The following is a 12,563-nucleotide window of genomic DNA, read 5'->3' on the forward strand; positions in this document are numbered from 1 at the left end:
ATATTTCCTTTTAGAAAGCATTTTAACATTTCTTCTCATCATCTATAAAGCAGCAACAATATTTAAATTAAAAATGGCAAATCCAGGGCTTCCCTGGTGGCGCAGTGGTTGAGAGTCCGCCTGCCGATGCAGGGGACACGGGTTCATGCCCCGGTCCGGGAAGATCCCACATGCCGCGGAGCGGCTGGGCCTGTGAGTCATGGCCGCTGAGCCTGCGCATTCGGAGCCTGTGCGGCGCAACGGGAGAGGCCACCACAGTGAGAGGCCCGCGTATCACAAAAAGGCAAATCCAATGATATGCAATCATAAACAGTCCCTTAAGAAATATATTTGAAAAGTCATTATTCCTTAAAATATTTACATTTTTTAAATTACATGACAGCCACAACGTCTTGATCTACTTTAGTTGATCAAATTAATAAGAATCTCCAAATCCCTCCTCCGCTAAAATACTATTCATCTTTAATAAAGGAGACTTTATCCTTGGGTTTATTCAGCATCTTTATATCATCCAACAGCTTTTTGGGTGTTAAAATATGTGTGGAACCTGGTAGAGGAAAAGAGAAATTTTCAGAGGCCAGCAGTTAAATCAATTTTCCTTGGCTAATTATATTGTCCTGTCCTTCAAATATGCAAAGTGCAGTAGCTTGGGGCAACTTAACAAAATTTCTATAGGATGCCTTCCTGAAATCTGCCTAAACTACAGTATTTCAATCCTTCCTCTTCATTGAGCACACTCAGTAACCCTTCAAAAATACAGCCCACTCCTAGAGCTTTGTCCACTTTGTGCTATATATTGATAAACTGAAGACCAAAACTGGAGGTTAGTCTGTCCTCCTGACAAAGCAGCAACAGGCACTGTGAGTTCAGTCACAGAGAACTGTTAAACAGTGCCGCTGATTGAGGCTTGGCATATAAATGCGGCACCTCCACGGGTCAGGAGAGTTTCAGTATCAGTGGCTTTGACTGAAATTCTTAAAACTAAATTCCATACAGGCCTGACCAATGTCAGGTCCACAGACAGAAAAAATTTCAAAATATTTCTGTAGTAGAAATGTATGTTTCAAAAATTATTTAATCATGAGGGCAAGAAAAGGGTAGGATGTAATATTTTAAAGGATATATTCTTTATGTAATATTTAGAATATTATAAAGAATATATATAATATATAATACATTATATAATATATATTATAAAGATTATAAAGAATATTTCTGAAGCTCATTCTCTCAAAATCAGAATTTTAATAAAAAAATAATCAAAAAAGTCAACCAGGAAAAAACTCTGGTACATCAGATAAAACAAACTATGATTTAAAAAATACTTTTTTGCACTCAACAATTTAGTCCTAAATGTAAACTACAAGATAAAGTTTTACATATATATTTTTGCATTTAGAGTTTGTTTTAAAAAAACAGAGAAGAGGAAAACACAAGTCTTACCAATAATAACTTCACAGGATTTATGTGCCTGAGATACTTCATAAGCACAACGCATTTCAGAGTATGTAATTCCTCCGATTACAAAAACAATCAGCTTAGACCCATTTTTTCGATCCTCTAAATAATTAGCTCTGGGTTTCTGCCGAGCACTAAAAAATAAACACAAACACATTAAAAATATTTCCAAAGCCATACTGCTTTTAGTCTTTTAAAAGAGCCCAACTCAAGCAAACTCAAATTTGGCACCAGCTGCACTGATTTTAAGGAAATGACTTAACTATGGTATGACTGGAGCATCAAGGGCCAGGCAGGACAGCCCCACTTTAAGTTCAATTTTGATCTACAGAGTTTGAACAAATGACTCATAATCTAGCTCAGCACTTTTACCTATAAAATAGAGCTAAGGCCCTGTCTTATTTATTTCAGATAAAGACATAGTATACCTGAAAAGTCTATGACTTCCTGAAGTTAAAAAAAGGGGGGGAGATGGCATTGAGACAATAGGGTTTTAAAGACATAGAGGGGGTGAAGGAGGCACAGGTGCTGCTTTGGAGCTGACGTGGTACCAGAACGTCCCTTGCTGGAACTCTACTAGTAAAGTATGATTATAGGAGATATCGAACACATATCTGCACTCCTGTGGTCACTGCAGTATTATTCACAATAGTCAAGATATGAAAACAACCTAAATGTCCATCAATGGATAAAGAAAATGGTATATATATAGAGTGGAATATTATTCAGGCTTAAAAAAGAAGCAAATTCTTCCATTTGCAACAACATGAATGAACCTGAAGGATATTATGCTAAGTGAAAAAGGCCAGACTCAGAAAGACTGCATGATCTCACTTATATGTGGAATCTAAAATAGTCAAACTGCTCTTTGGTCTTGGCGGCAGAAGCGAGATGATGAAGGGAACGTCATCGTTTGGAAAGCATCGGAATAAGACGCACATGTTGTGCCGCCACTGTGGCTCTAAGGCCTACCACATTCAGAAGTCAACCTGTGGCAAATGTGGCTATCCTGCCAAGCGGAAGAGAAAGTATAACTGGAGTGCTAAAGCTAAAAGACGAAGTACCACCCAGACTGGTCGAATGAGGAACCTAAAAACTATACACCGCAGATTCAGGCATGGGTTCCGTGAAGGAAAAACACCTAAGTCCAAGAGGGCAGCTTTTGCAGCAACCAGTTCATCTTAAGGACTTCAATGACTAGTCACGCAATAAATGTTCTGGTTTTAAATAATAAAATAAAATAAAATAAAAAAGCCAAATTGATAGAAGTGGAGGATACAATGTTGGTTGCCGGGGAATGGGTGGAGAAGAAAAAGAGGCAATGTTGCTCAAAGGGCACAAAGTTTCAACTATGCAAGATGAGTAAGTTCTAGAGATCTAATGTACAGCATGGTGACTATAGTTAACAAAACTGTACTGTATATTTGAAATATGCTAAGAGGATAGATCTTAAATTAAGTCTTTATGCCACAAAAGAAGGAAAAGAAAACAAAAGGAAAAAAAGGTAATTATGGATATATTAACTAGTTTGTGGTGATTTCCCAATGTATATGTATCAAAACATCAAGTTGTATACCTTAAAAATATACGTTATGAAGTCAATTGTAACTCAATAATGCTGTTAAAAAAAAAAAAGAGAGCCACCTGGGTTTCAACTCTGATTCTGCTTCTTTTTAATTCTCTACGATTTTTAGTAAGTTACTTAACCTCTCTGTAAACCTAAAGGGTTGTTTTCAAGATTAAATGAAATAATGTACAGAATACACTAAGTATGGAATCTAGTACTAGGAAAGCACTAAACAAACAGAACTACAATTTCTACTACTTCCCCCCTTAGATAGCTCTAGATCTGCACACTGGCCAAGATAGCAGCCACTAGCCACATGAGGCTATTTAAATTTAAATTAACTAAAATTAAAAATTCAGTTTCTCAGTCATGATATGTGGCTAGTGGTTATCATATAGGACAGTGCAGATATAGGATTTCCATCACTGCAAGAAAGTTGTATTGGGTAGCACTGCCCTAGGTCACAGAAACCACTATTTTTGTTCCCATACCCCACTGGTAAAAATTCTGAGCTTTTATTTGAAAAGTAAATAAATATTTTAAAATAAACACGTACATCTATTAAAAATATATATTAGTTTATAAATTATATATGTGTATTAGTATATACTAATAAAGCTTAATTTCTCCTTTTTCTAGTATAAAAATAATACCCAATAGATCATCTTATTACCCACTTTGGAAACCATATACTAGATGACCTCTAAGACCCTGCAATGTAGGATATCATGGTAAACTTTTTTAAAAAATAAATTCATTTATTTATTTTTGGCTGCACTGGGTCTTTGTTGCTGCATGCAGGCTTTCTCTAGTTGTGGCGAGTGGGCACTACTCTTCATTGCGGTGCATGGGCTTCTCATTGCGGTGGCTTCTCTTGTGAAGCACAGGCTGTAGGCGCACGGGCTTCAGTAGTTGTGGCTCGCGGGCTCTAGAGCGCAGGCTCAGTAGTTGTGGTACATGGGCTTAGCTGCTCCATGGGATGTGGGATCTTCCCAGACCAGGGCTTGAACCCGTGTACCCTGCATTGGCAGGGGGATTCTTTTTTTAAAATTTATTTATTTATTTATTGGCTGCATTGGATCTTTGTTGCTGTGTGAGAGCTTTCTCTAGTTGCAGCGAGCGGGGGCTACTCTTTGTTGCGGTGCACGGGCTTCTCATTGTGGTGGCTTCTCTTTGCTGTGGAGCACAGGCTCTAGGCACGCGGGCTGAAGTAGTTGTGGCTCACGGGCTCAGTAGCTCCACGGCATGTGGGATCTTCCAGGACCAGGGCTCTAACCCGTGTCCCCTGAATTGGCAGGCAAATTCTTAATCACTGCGCCACCAAGGAAGTCCCGGCAGGCGGATTCTTAACCAGTGTGCCACCAGGGAAGTCCATGGTAAACTTTTTTTTTTTTTTTTGCGATACGCAGGCCTCTCACTGCTGTGGCCTCTCCCGTTGCGGAGCACCAGCTCCGGATGCGCAGGCTCAGCAGCCATGGCTCATGGGCCCAGCCACTCTGCGGCATGTGGGATCTTCCCAGACCGGGGCACGAACCCGTGTTCCCTGCATCGGCAGGCGGACTCTCAACCACTGCGCCATCAGGGAAGCCCCATGGTAAACTTTTAATAATGTTCTCAGTCTAGCCTTTGGATGGTAATTTCCATCTGCCATCTTAAGGAATGACAGGGTAGTAAACAACAGAAATAGTAAAGAGACTTAGTAGTTGGTTTTGAAAGATGAAACAGGAACAAGATACACTCTTGGTTCCCATACAAAATAAATCAAGGACATACTAAAAGTACAACCTTGGTTTAAAAACTTTGCAAAGAGAGTGAAATAAAGTATGAAAGCAAAAGAAAAGGAAGTAATATTGCTCAAAATGATTATGTGATTGTAACGATTTTTAAATTTCTGAAGAGCAATTTTAGGACAGTAGGATTACATTTAATTTGTTTCACATAAATGTGTAAGACACTGTGCTAGTGTTTTACACTCTGAAAGACACATAAATAATGATTAAATCCCTGTATCCTGAAAATCTCACTCTAGAAAGCACCTAGAGGCATTTGTTAAAATAAGAGCAAACATCTTTTTAAAAGCATAGCTGAAAGTAAACAAGTAAGAGCAATCTTCAAGGGCCAGCAGCAGTACAAAGGAAACTAAAAACTAGAGTGGTAAACTGAGTTGAGGCTTGCTCTGCCTTATAGTGTTAGTCTAATCTTAGCAAACAAGGGGTCTGGGTGTTTCCCTGTTTAATGAACACAGAAGACAAAGTCTTGGATATTGTGCAAGGTAGAGATGGGGAGGTGACACCCTTGCATAAGGTCAGGACACACTCAAAAGCAAGGAGAGATGACAAAGAAGCTTCTTGCCTGATAATTCAACACAGGCCTGTCCCGTGAGAGCTCTAACTTACACTACCTTCATAGGCTGGGGAACCCCAACTGAGAAATTAACATACAAAAGAAAAAAGTCTTTAACCTTGGCAGAAGCAAATGCAAAACCTCTCTGAAGGTACCCACTCTCAATCCTGGCTACTGAAATAAGTTCAGAATCCAAAATTATGAAGCACACGAGGAAATAAGCAAGCATAAGTGTCTGCGGAAATGAAAAAGCAGTAAAATTAGACCCCAAAGAATGTCAGATGTTGAATTTAGTAAAAGTCTAAAATTAAGTATGTTGAAAATGATAAATGATAATAAAGTAGAACAGAAAGCATGACAAAATAACAAAGAAGTCCAAGCATATTTGAAAAAGAAACAAGGAGAACTTCTAAAATAAAGGAAAAGTAAAGTCAATGAACATAGAAGCTCAAAAAATATATACATATACACAGGTTACTCAGCAGATTAGGCACAAATTTAAGAAAGAACTAAAGAATTGAAAACTAAATCCAAAGAAAAATTTCCAAAATGAAACACAAAAAGTAAAATAAATATTAAAACTTGAGAGATTATGAGGCATGAAGATAAAATGAGATGTTTGAATAAAACCAAGACTGCAGAAGTGGCAATATTTGAAGAATTTATGGAAGATATGAAACTTCAGATTTTAGGAAACACACTGAATCCCAAGGAAAGAAATAAAAATAAACCCTCAGGTAGACACAGCACAGGAAATGTACAGAATACCAAAGACAAAAAGCACCAGAGAGAAAAGGCAAATTACCTATAAAAGTATGACAAAACTGTCTGAAAACACCCCATCCCCATACACACACCTTCCCAAGAGCTAAAATGGAAACCAAGAAACAGGAGAATAACATTTCAAAGTGTTGAGTGAAAATTAACATGAGTCTAGAAATTCAAAGCTATCATGTAAGAACAATGACAAAATGAAGACATTTTCAGACAGACAAAACCACAGAGACCCTATCACCAACAGACCCACACTGAAGAAATTTCTAAAGGATATGATATATTTCAGGAAAGAAAACAAATGAGCCCAAAAAACGGGATGCAAGGGACTCCCCTGGTGGTGCAGTGGTTAAGAATCCACCTGCCAATGCAGGGGACACAGGTTTGATCCCTGGTCCGGGAAGATCCCACATGCCATGGAGCAACTAAGCCCGTGTGCCACAACTACTGAGCCTGCGCTCTAGAGCCCATGAGCCACAACTACTGAGCCCACATGCCACAATTAGTGAAGCCCACGCACCTAGAGCCCACGCTCCACAACAAGAGAAGCCACTGCAATGAGAAGCCTGCGCACCACAACAAAGAGTAGACCCCGCTCACTGCAACTCCTGCGTGCAGCAACAAAGACCCAACGCAGCCAAAAGTAAAATGAAATTAATTTTTTAAAAAAGGGATGAAAGCAGAAGTGGTGCGCAATATAACTGGTTAGTATGCACACACAACTAAAAAATAATGCTCATCATTAATTTGGGAAATAAAAAAGATATAAGGTGAAAACAATAAAGAATTAAGAGAACATTTAAAGGGTGCGTAGTTTGAATTAAGTTGTTCTAAAGTTCTGTATTGTTCATGAGAAGGGCAAAGATAACTTATCTCAGACTTTGTTGAGTCAAAGAAGTGTACTAAAATTCTAAGGATAATAGCTACAAAAGTACAAAAAGGCTATATAACTTCCAAACCAGGAGAAAAGGGAAAAATAAAACTAAAGAAAAAGTCCTCAGACCAAGAGAATCACCCTAGAGAAATACTCAAACACACGTAAATGTACAAGAATGCTCATTGCATATTGTTTGTAATGGTGCCAGTTTTGACACAGCCTAAATTTCCTTTGTGTGGAAAATGCATGAATAAACTGTGATACTCACATAAGAATACACCAACCAGCAGTGAAAATTTATGCATGTTATCAATTTGGGATAAATTTCACAAACATAATGTTGAGGGAAATTTAAAAAGGAAGTTGCAGGAGGACACATACAAGATGACACCATGTATATTAAGATTAAAAACACAGTCAAAGACAACTTGTGGTCATGGTGGAATAAGATGGTCAGAAGATTGCCCTCCAAGAAAACAAGTATAAACCTGGATGAAATTGTGGGGGGAAAAACCAGTTCAGGTCACTTGGAAATCAACCACAGGCAAACAGCAAATTGAGAAGCACTTACTCTTAAAAAATATGTTAGCATGTTGGTAAGAATGGTGGTAGTGAATACGTGACCTTCTAGCCTGAGGCTACACTCAACCTGCACTGTTCTTCCAACTCAATCAGCAAAAACTATAGCTTTACTGACCTGAGGCTGGCTGAGAGAACCACCAACTTTACTGCCTGAGGTGGAAGACTTGATTCAAGGTAGGGAGCGAAAGGAGTACAAAATCCTGCAGCTTTGCTACTTAAAAACGGCAGACCTGTTTAGAACAGGAAGACCTGCAGCTCTGGTAGCACAACATCTTGGTTCCAGTATGGGATAGGTGGCACATCAGCCAGAAATTTAATGGGGAAATCCTGAACGTACGAAAGCCAAAGAAGACAAAGACAAACTCTCCCCATATCCTTAGCTGACTGCCAAATTATGCTTGAGCCAGGACAAGCCAGAGAAAGCCCAGGGAAAGAATAGGAAAAAAAAAGAAGGGTGGGGGGGGGGGGGGGGAGACTCAAGAACTGACTCTGACTTGTAATGCAGTTCTTAACCCACACTCAGATTGATCAGCAGATGATGGAAGGTGTGAGGTGTCTAAACACAACCTCTGCCCAGATAACTGGCTGACCTCTAAACTATTCAGACATAGGGCAACCACTAGAAACCAAGCAAAAAAATTAAATTTAAAATTAAAAACCCCTGCAATGACATCAGTGGCTAAACTGCAGGGGGGCAGTGATCCCACAGCTTAAGTGCATACAAGTTACTAAAACAAAAAACAATTTAGAGTTGCTACAGTACAGTATCTAAAAGATCCAACTTTCAAGCAAAAATTAGTCAATATGTAAGAAAACAGTAAAGTGTGTCCCACACGTTGGAAAAAAGCCATCAATAGAAACTGACCCTGAGTGAATCCAGATGTTGGATTAGCAGACTTTGAAGAATCTATTATAAATATGATCAAATAATTACAGAAAACCATGCTGATACTATGTTAATCAATGGGGAATTTCAAAAGAGAAATGGAAACTAAAAAAGGAGCAAATGGAAATTCAAAATGTGAAAAGCACAATAACTGAAATGAAAAATTCACTAGATGGGCTCAATAGCAGATTTGAGATGTCAGAAGAAAGAATCAAAGAATTGAAGATGGATCAATAGATATTAGCATATCTGAAGAAGAGAAAGAAAAAAGGTGGAAGAAAGGTAAACAGCCTCAGTGACCCATGAGACAAAGTCAAACTTTCCAACACATGAGTAATGGAGTTTCAAAAGAAGAGGGAGAGAGAAACAGGCAGAAAAAAAATCTGAAGAAACAGCAACTGAAAACTTCCCAAAATTTGATGAAAAATATTAACTTGTAGATCCAAGAAAACTCAACTACCCCAGGTAGAATAAACACAAAAAGAACTCCGCCTAGACACATCATAGTTAAACTGCTAAAAGCCAAAGACCAAGAGAAAAATCCTGCAAAACACAACTCTATACATCATTTAGAATACAGATATATGTAGAAAATGTATAAAGATGCACAGGTGAATGGTAAACACCAAATTCAGGATAGTGAAGAAAGGGAGAATAAAAATCAGAGAGTGATATATAGGAAGCTTGAACTGTATTTATGATTCATTTGTTAAGCTGGGCACTGAGTATAGGGTATGCATTATAATATTGTCTACAGATTTCTGAATGTCTCAAATATTTTATCACCAAAAAAATCATCAAAAAGGATTATGTCCTCTGCTAATGTGAAGAAAAAAGAAGATGAGTGGAGAAATTCTTCTCTAGTTTCATGAAAGTTTTTTTTATAATAAGGCACATTTTCATATTGCTTATCTGGACTCATCTAAAACAGGTTACAGTTAAAGAAAAACTGCCTTTTAAGTGACTATATGCTTCAAGAAGAGTTACCAATATAGGAATACCTGTGTACCTTTTCAGTTATTAGTCTGTAATTTCATAGAGAAAATTTCACTGGCTTTCATTTATAGGTTTTACCTTACAGCTCCTGAGCCATTCCATACTGCTGGACACTGGGAACAATATGGCCACTCTTTTAAATCTAATCTATTATCAATGGCATCCTAGGAAAGAAAAGAATTAAAACCATCAAGAAAATATTGTAAATTCCAGGATTTTGTTTTACATAAAACTCAAAACTTGTGTTTACAATTAAGGAACATAAGGATATATATTTAATAAAATAAGGTTAGCCCTCTTTTTGAAACTCACAAATCTTAATTGCTACAAAAATTAATGAAATCATTTACTTATTAAACTAATATTCATTGCATGCCTGTATTTCTTCATCTGGAGGGTTCCCACTTTGGTGTGAGAATTCCAGGTACCTTATAAGGATCTTTATCTTTAGAGTGCTAGGGGTTCCTTTTTTTAAAAAATAAATTTACTTATTTTATTATTTATTTATTTAGGCTGTGTTGGGTCTTTTGTTGTTGTGCATGGGCTTTCTCTAGTTGCGGCGAGCGGGGGCTACTCTTCGTTGCAGTGCACGGGCTTCTCATTGCGATGGCTTCTCTTGTTGCGGAGCACAGGCTCTAGGCACATGGGCTTCAGTAGCTGTGGCACGCGGGCTCTAGAGCACAGGCTCAGTAGTTGTGGCGTACGGGCTTAGCTGCTCCGCAGCATGTGGGATCTTCCCAGACCAGGGCTCGAACCTGTGTCCCCTGCATTGGCAGGCGGATTCGTAACCACTGCGCCACCAGGGAAGGCCAGTGTTAGGGGTTTCTAAATACCATCTTAATCCTGGCAGACCTCTTAGGCTACTGGAGTCCAGGCCTTGCCCTTCACAGAGGTGGCTCTAAAACAGAATGTGCATAGCGGTGGCTCGAAAACAGAATGTGGCCTAGGTGTATTCAAGACAAGCCAATGGGATGAGCGAGGCTTTCCTTTTCATTTCATTTTTAAAATTTTCCTTCTTTTTAGGGTTAATATTTTATTATATATTTATGTGTAATTGTATATACTGTACACATAGTGTTTTATCAATACAGAATTTATATGGTTTATAAATAAATAACCATATACTCTAGGCTCCTGATCACATCTATTATGATTAAGTGTGCATGATCAAGAAAGCTTAGAGACCACTGCATTAGAGCATGGTTGTACAAATGGTATCAATAAGTAGGGATGGACACAAGGAATGGGCACAAGGTACTCAGTAGTCCTAGAATATTTCAATAAGACTGCAAGATGTGAAGAAACCAAGTTTCAGGAGAAACCCTGAAGGCCGTAGACTGCCACTGAGGTAAAAGTGGGTTTTCTGAATTTAATATGCAAATCCTTGTTAAAGGGTTTGAGAAGGTCAATTCTTATTTTTAAAATACTAGCAAAGAAAAACTACTTAGTTCTATAGCCTTGTTATGGATCAGGAAAAAAAAAACAACTTATGCTGCAGAAAAAAAAGTCTAAACTCTTTAAACTTTTCATCTATATTAAGCATGTATGAATGACATAGAATTAGTCAAGTAAAACAGAAAAATCATAGGAATAAATTGTATACAATTAGTTTCCATAGGAAAGTAGAAATTAAAGTTTAATAAGTTAAAGGCAAATTGGAATAAATAGAACTATCTGATTATGACTGAAGAATCAATGTCATGACTTTATTGAGCTCATAATGTGATTTTTATTAGTTCATTTTCTAATTTCCTATAATTGAATGTTATTTTCTAAAAGTAATACTAAAGGCATCAGCCATCTGTTGACTATAGAAGCAAACTATAGTGAGGCTTATATTTTTTTCTTAACATCTTTACTGGAGTATAATTGCTTTACAATGGTGTGTTAGTTTCTGCTTTATAATAAAGTGAATCAGCTATACATATACATATATCTCCATATCTCCTCCCTCTTGCTTTTCCCTCCCACCCTCCCTATCCCACCCCTCTAGGTGGTCACAAAGCACTAAGCTGATCTCCCTGTGCTATGAAGCTGCTTCCCACTAGCTATCTATTTTATATCTGGTAGTATATATAAGTCCATGCCACTCTCTCACTTCGTCCCAGCTTACCCTTCCCCCTCCCCGTGTCCTCAAGTCCATTCTCTACATCTGCGTCTTTATTCCTGTCCTGCCCCAGGTTCTTCAGAACCATTTTTTTTTAAGATTCCATATATATGCGTTAGCATATGGTATTTTTCTCTTTCTGACTTACTTCACTCTGTACGACAGTCTCTAGGTCCATCCACCTCACTACAAATAACTCAATTTTGTTTCTTTTTATGGCTGAGTAATATTCCATTGGAGGTTTACATTTTAATCACAAATACATTTCCAAGAATACTGGAGTCTAACACTTTCTAATAGTGGTCATAAACAAATGTTATTTTGTTGAACTTTCATTCAACTAAATCATTTATATTTCTGCTACATATAGTTATTTCAAACAGAGTTTTTTTCATAAAACATGTGTATGCTTTTTTTTTTAAATTTATTTTGAGTCCGTCAGTGGTAGGAGAGAATCTTCAAGAGTTTCCTCTCCCTTAACACCAGATACAGCCTTCTTTTGTGAACTCTCCCAGTACTGCAGATAATTCCTAACCCATAGATATGCTCAGACTGACAGATAAATATACAAAGAGTAAAAAATATTGTACAGAAGGGCACTCATTTAATTAATTTTACCTCCAAAATATCTTTGATAAAAGGTGTCCATCGAGAGAGCTGAAACGTTTCTTCTGCAGACCGATCCTTTCTTAATGGTTTGCCTTGTTGAGACTAATATAATTAGAGGAAAAACTTAAAAATCAGTAATTTTATTTAGTGATATTCTCTTAAGTTTTCTAACAAGATGTTTAATTTACAACAAACACTATGGTGCAGTTGACTTAAAACTAAGAGTGGAAAAGCCTACTCAAAAAATCTGAATAGGTGTGGTCACATAACTTCACAGTATTTTGTGCATTAATGATAAAATTTATGACAGTATCAGAAAATATGTTTACTCCAAAGTGCTTATATATAACTCGATGGGAAAGAG

General features: G+C 37.6%; 1 protein-coding gene across 1 annotated transcript in view; it reads right to left on the minus strand.

The window, feature by feature from the left end:
* Nucleotides 1-332: 332 nt before the first annotated feature.
* Nucleotides 333-12,563, minus strand: part of STXBP3 (syntaxin binding protein 3) — a 54,810-nt gene continuing 42,579 nt past the window's right edge. Inside the window, exons 16-19 of the mRNA XM_007449336.1 lie at nucleotides 12,209-12,301; nucleotides 9,562-9,647; nucleotides 1,444-1,592; nucleotides 333-547 (exon numbers count right to left, since the gene is read on the minus strand). Coding sequence (XP_007449398.1) covers nucleotides 453-547; nucleotides 1,444-1,592; nucleotides 9,562-9,647; nucleotides 12,209-12,301 — 423 coding nt within the window. The 3' untranslated portion in view covers nucleotides 333-452. The remainder of the gene's footprint in view (nucleotides 548-1,443; nucleotides 1,593-9,561; nucleotides 9,648-12,208; nucleotides 12,302-12,563) is intronic.

The sequence above is a fragment of the Lipotes vexillifer genome, unplaced genomic scaffold, assembly GCF_000442215.2.
Source record: "Lipotes vexillifer unplaced genomic scaffold, Lipotes_vexillifer_v1.1 scaffold393, whole genome shotgun sequence".
Lineage (NCBI taxonomy): Eukaryota > Metazoa > Chordata > Mammalia > Artiodactyla > Lipotidae > Lipotes > Lipotes vexillifer.